We start from the raw sequence: 5,934 nt of genomic DNA on the forward strand, positions 1-5,934 counted from the left end.
GTATATTTACACTCTTTTTTTCTCTTTTCCTCCCCCCCCCCCCGAGCCTCACCATTTTCCAGGGTGCTGCATTTTCTGTCCTATATAAGCGGATTATAGTTACATTGACATTAATGGATAGTACAGACCTTGAAAAAGACATGTCACTCTCACAAGTTGATATTTCAGGTGATGAATCACAAAAACCCCTGCTTCCATCTTCTGATTGGTCTAGAAAATCTAGCTTAGTTAACCTTCCATGCTTGAGATGCAGGGTTGATATAAGTGCAGAACTATCACGAAGAATGTTTCCATCTGAGAAACATCGTTTAACAGTTGACCTAAACCATGTTTCATAGTTAGCACATTCACAGCATTAAAAGGAACTTCCAATGTACATAATACAAGTGATCGTGCTAATCTGTTGCAAATAGTGATTACTGTTAACATAATACAAGTAAGTGAATCAACTAAATTATATAGAAAGAACATTATTTATAGTCCACAACCACATTAAATTATTGATATGAATAGATAAAACACTTATTATTATTGATTGATATAGCTATGATAAGTGGAATAAGTTTAGCCACAAGAAAAATTCCAGCTGCCATCATAGTAGGTAGGGAGTAGCAGCACGTTGCAAGGCCTGAAAACTTAAAACAACTCAAATAGAAGACTGAAAAAGCCCTCCATCTAAACACATGGAATTTAAAAGCTATCACCACACTAGGTTTGGAATCTTTGATGAATTCTAGCATTTCCTAGATATTTGTTATACCACAACTAAAATGCATCAGATTCCGATAACACCAAAATTTTATTTCTTTTTGTTTTGGACATTTTATCCACTCACCTACTCAAAACCCAAGAGGACACCAGTTACCTAGTATGTCAATTTCACCCGGAATTTTAGGATTGATAGGGTCTGCCACATTTGTGGCTCTAAGTTCAAAGGCTTTTCCCTGGATTTTAACCAACCCAGCAGGCTTTGTAACTAATCACTATTCTCCATCTTTTCTCTCCCAATATCTAAAGTGTGGCACCTTGTGCCTATTTACTATACATCACATTGTATTTTAGACTCTTTTGTTTAAGTTTCCTTGTCCATTTCTACACTTCATGGAGAAGTCCCAAGCAAACTCCCATGCCCTCCCTCAATCAAGTACCACTAAAAATGAGTTAAAAAGAAAAAGCCAAAATCAATTTCAAATACCTTGCATCATCATCTCCATGTCTCCCTACATCATAATGTTGATCTGAATCCAACTCCCACAAAGCAGGCCTACCCTGTTGTGGCTGAAAATGCCCCAGAAATCTGTGCCAAGGAAATCAAATCGTTATCAAATGATTATTGGAACAGAAACATCACCAATTAATAACAGGCACTTCTTGGAAGAGAGAATTGACTAGTAAAATTAAGACATTAAAATTTTAAGTAATACAAAGAGAAACAAAGACATTTAAATTTGGTAAAAGATGGAAATCCTAGACCAAGTGATGAAAAGAGAACTTTGCAGGTTCAAAAGGTAGTTTAGAATGGTATAAGATAAAGAACAATTATATTTGATAAAATCAGTCTGAGACAGTGATTTCACTAACGATTTTCTTGTAATTATAGGATTGACTTATTGAAGGGGAGTCTCAGAGCAATGATTTAGTTGTTATCATGTGGCCTCAAGATCATGGACTCAAGTCATAAAATCAGATACTGATACTTGCATCAGGTTAGGTCGCCTACATCACACCTTTTGGGTGTGGCCTGCTTTACACTGGGCTGCCCTTTATAGGACTGAATTATTGCTGAATTTTTTATGCAAAATGGAGGAGGACTTCAGGTTTTACATACTGTTAATAAGGAGAAGATAGGAGGAAGAACTCGTCGTATTTTCATTTCATCCAAAGAGAAGTACATATATAGATATCTATCAACTACTATCATGAATTCTAAACTAGTAACTATCAACTACATTCACATTAATGCTAAGCTACTAATTACCAACTACATGCTGACTTTCAACACTCCCCCTCAAGCTTGAGTATATAGATCATATATACCAAGCTTGTTACATAACTTAATCTAGGACCTCTTAAAGCCTTAGTTAAGATATATGCCAATTGATCATTTTGAACAAAGAAAGCTTGTGGTGAGATCTCTAGATAGGATTTTTTGTCAAGTAAAATGACAGTCGACTTCATTGTTGTTATTCCTCTCATGAAAGGGTGGAGTAGAGGAAATATGCAAAGCTAGTTGATTGTCCCGTATAAGATTCATAGACTATTTTTCCAAATTGAAGTTCTTCAAGAAGTTGCTTCTGTCACATAAGTAAACATAAAATTGATGTCATAACACGATATTCTGCTTCAGCACTAGATCATGCAACCACAATTTGTTTCTTACTTTTCCAAGAGATAAGATTGCCATCTGTAAACACACAATAGCTGGAGGTTGAATATTTATCTATTCAACATCCTGCCCGGCTAGTGCTCCTTTGACATATTTTAGGGTACGAATCACGCATCCCAATCACTTTGGGCTACGTTTGTTTACAGGAACGGGACACTGAGACAGAGACACTGAGACACAATCGTATTTGACAGATGAGACATGGACAGAGAAATTGTGTCCAAAGATACTGAATTAGTGTATTTTGTATCCATCTTGACAGGAAGGACACAGAGACACTAACAAGAGACACAACTTATTTTTCATTTTTTCTTTCATTATTCTTGTTAATTTTTCATAATTATATTTTTTATTATTATATTTTTCTTCTCAAATTTTTTGAATGAAAAAATTGAGAATAAATTAAATTTTCATAATTTGTTCTAGTTTATCACCAAACAGAATTCAAAAACACTAAATTTTGTATCTCTGTCTTTTGTGTCTTATTCTCAGTATCTTATCTTTTCCTGATCTCAAAAACAAACGCAGCCTTTGATATGGTGAATTCAAGAATTGCTAACCACCATTACTGCAAAGGAAACATCAAGACGAGTGTGGGTGAGATAATTTAGTTTCGAGTTAACCACCAAAAGAGCCCCTTTATTTTCTGGTTGCTGACAAGAATACCCCTGAATTTTCCTAACAACAAAAGTACCTTCAAAGAATTTAAGAACGTTCTAAAGTTCCCAAACATAAAAAAGGGGTTTCTCGTTAGTAGAAAAGACAGATGTGGCAAATGGAACTGCTATGTGGCAAATGGAATTGTGGTTAATAAAAGCTATTGAAACACCTCCAAACCCACAACCTCCATCACTGAAATGCCCAACACCTTCGAAACCCACCATAATCAAAACCCAACCACCAACGCAAACAAAAACCTTCAACCATTGTCACAGCATCAGAACCTGCAGCACCAGCCACCAGTCTACAAGAACAACTTCAAAGATGCTATCCATAAGCTCACATGCTCATCAGCCCATGAATGAATCTCCATACCTCACCGCATTCACCAGCCAAGGCCCTCGAGCTCCCGTCTCCAAAGGATCCGCCCCTCCGCTTCTCAGCTTGCTAATTCCCTGCACTCTATGCTTGCCTTCGTGCTACCTCACCCCCATCAGATGCCACCTCCACAGCCCGCTTTCAACGCTGTTGGGGTTGAAGGATTTTCTGGCTTCGGGAGGCCAGCAGCACGAGTCCCTGTTTCCGCATACCTAAGGTATCTTCACGGTAACGTGGACTCTCACACTTCTCAGGGTTTCGCCGTTGCAACCACTCATCTTGCCATGGTGGAATAGCTTCAATTCATCGCAACCTCAACCCCAATCTCAACTCAGTCTCAGCCTCAGATTCTGTCGAAGCAAGAATCTCAGCCATCACCACCACAGATTCCGTTGATACACCGGGTGATGGTTACCTCGCAAGCGCTGACACCGCCGCAGCCGACAGTTACATCACAGGAACAACTTCCGTCGGAGAAAGAACTCATTGCATTTTCATTTCGTCCAAAGAGAGGTATATATATAGATATCTATCAACTACTATCATAAATGCTAAATTACTAACTCCAACTACATTCGTAAATACTAAGCTACTAACTACCAACTACATACTGACTTTCAACACGTGATAATTAAGTACCTATAAAGCTCAAATGCAAACTTTATCACATAGTATTAGACCAGTTTTGTTGTATGGTAATGTTAGGTGGTAAAGAGCCAATAAGAACATAAATTTACTGTGGAAAAGACGGGGATGGTTTGGTGGATAAGTGGCCACAATAGAAGGGATAGGATAAGGAATGAAGAAATGAGAAAGAAAATTGAAGCTGCAACAATTATTGAGAAGATGATTAAATCTCTCCTTAGGTGGTATAGCCATCATGCGTAACAGTTTTTTCTAGTATCAACGGAAAAAAGTAGTTATTTTCATTTGGTTGTCTAGTATTCTAGAAGCAATGGTATCCTTCTTTCATCTAATAAATGTTCAATTATTATTCACAAAAACGGAGGGGGAGAGAGGGAGGGGGGAGACCCTAAATGACAGGACATGCTATAAATCTGGTCACAGGGGGAAAGGAAAGAGACACACAAAAATAGGGGGGTAAAGCATGACTGCAAAACATACATGTTAATTGCATTTTGTTTCTCAGCATCCATGTAGGCATTGCTGTAATACCGTTGAAGAGTCCTAAAAAACTCCTGTGACTGTGTTGCAGCTCTCCATTGACCCCTCCTCTCAGAAAATATCTACATGCAAGTAACAAAAAAAGTTAGAGAGTCCATCTTAAGATTAAGAAGCTAAGGTCTTATGTTATGTCAATATGCAAAATCAACGGAAAGTTTTCAACATGAAAATTCATGACCATTCCACTACTACTATGCAGATTTAACAGAAGGAGGGACAGTCAGGTGCAAAGCATCCGACGTTATTCAGGATCCTAGGAAAGCCTCACTCGAAGGGTGTATGCAGGAAGTCTAACTTGATCCAAGCATCAGGACTTGACTTCACGACTTGAACCCATGACCTTGAGATTACACAAAAACAATGCCACTATTGCTCTAAGGCTTCCCTTCACTATGCAGATTTAAGGAAGTGGAAAACAACAGCCAATAGATATAAAAAGCTCAGAGATTGACTAACACCAGCCTACAAGTGGTATATTCCCATTCTCCTGAAAGCAAAATCATTCTAATAATGGTGATCGGATTTTGGTAGAAATTAGTACAGTAGTAATGGATGCGGAAATGTTCAGAATAAGGTTGTAGATATATATAGGTAGTACAGGAGATAATCCATTCTCAAAGTCACAGTACTAATATGATAGCTTGGAAAACTGTTACAGAGAATCCAACAGAGATATCACAGTATACAGTCACGAACCATCATGAACCACTACATCATTTTCACTGAGACACTGGATGAGATAAAGAGCTCTCCTTTCTTTTATATGTCATTCATCTTTTCTCGTGTTGAATTTTCATTATCCAATATTTTATCATTACAAAGTTTAAACCCAGTGACAAAGCTAGTGGATGTTAAAAGCCAGTTCAAACTGAAACAACAACTAAGACCACGACAAATCACCTTGTTGTGTGCAGCAGAACCACCATATTGATGTGCAAGTGTGTCACCCATCTGCTCATAAAATCCCATCAAACCATCGCCTAGAGGATCATCAGGATCAATTTTTGGGTCGTCAATAACTCCCAGTACATGAAGCTGGTGACTAAGAGCAGTTAACCCATATGCATATTGCGCCACATTCGTGCGATCTAAGCAGTCTATGCAATTGGTCCTGAGCACCCCTCTTTGGAACATGGGAAGCTTGATAGACTGCTTTCCATTAGTAATATTGTTCTCACCACCAGGTTTCCTCTCAAGATTATGAACATCCTCAATGTCAACATCCACATGCCTTGCAGGTTGAAAGCTTCCTTTATCAACATTGCAATATGCAAAACTTAACATCGGCAAACAAAATATATCAGCAGATGAATTAACGTGTTTTA

The 5,934-nt window shown here is 38.0% G+C and overlaps 1 protein-coding gene across 2 annotated transcripts in view; it reads right to left on the reverse strand.

Annotated features, from left to right (window-relative positions):
• Positions 1-5,934, reverse strand: part of LOC107630590 (phosphoinositide phosphatase SAC3) — a 14,602-nt gene that overhangs the window by 2,308 nt on the left and 6,360 nt on the right. For both annotated transcript variants that reach the window (XM_016333783.2, XM_016333784.2), the window contains 4 exons: positions 5,510-5,885; positions 4,550-4,671; positions 1,196-1,297; positions 129-320 (listed from right to left, as the gene is read on the reverse strand). In XM_016333783.2, coding sequence (XP_016189269.1) covers positions 129-320; positions 1,196-1,297; positions 4,550-4,671; positions 5,510-5,885 — 792 coding nt within the window. The remainder of the gene's footprint in view (positions 1-128; positions 321-1,195; positions 1,298-4,549; positions 4,672-5,509; positions 5,886-5,934) is intronic.

The sequence above is a fragment of the Arachis ipaensis genome, chromosome B03 (assembly GCF_000816755.2).
Source record: "Arachis ipaensis cultivar K30076 chromosome B03, Araip1.1, whole genome shotgun sequence".
NCBI lineage: Eukaryota > Viridiplantae > Streptophyta > Magnoliopsida > Fabales > Fabaceae > Arachis > Arachis ipaensis.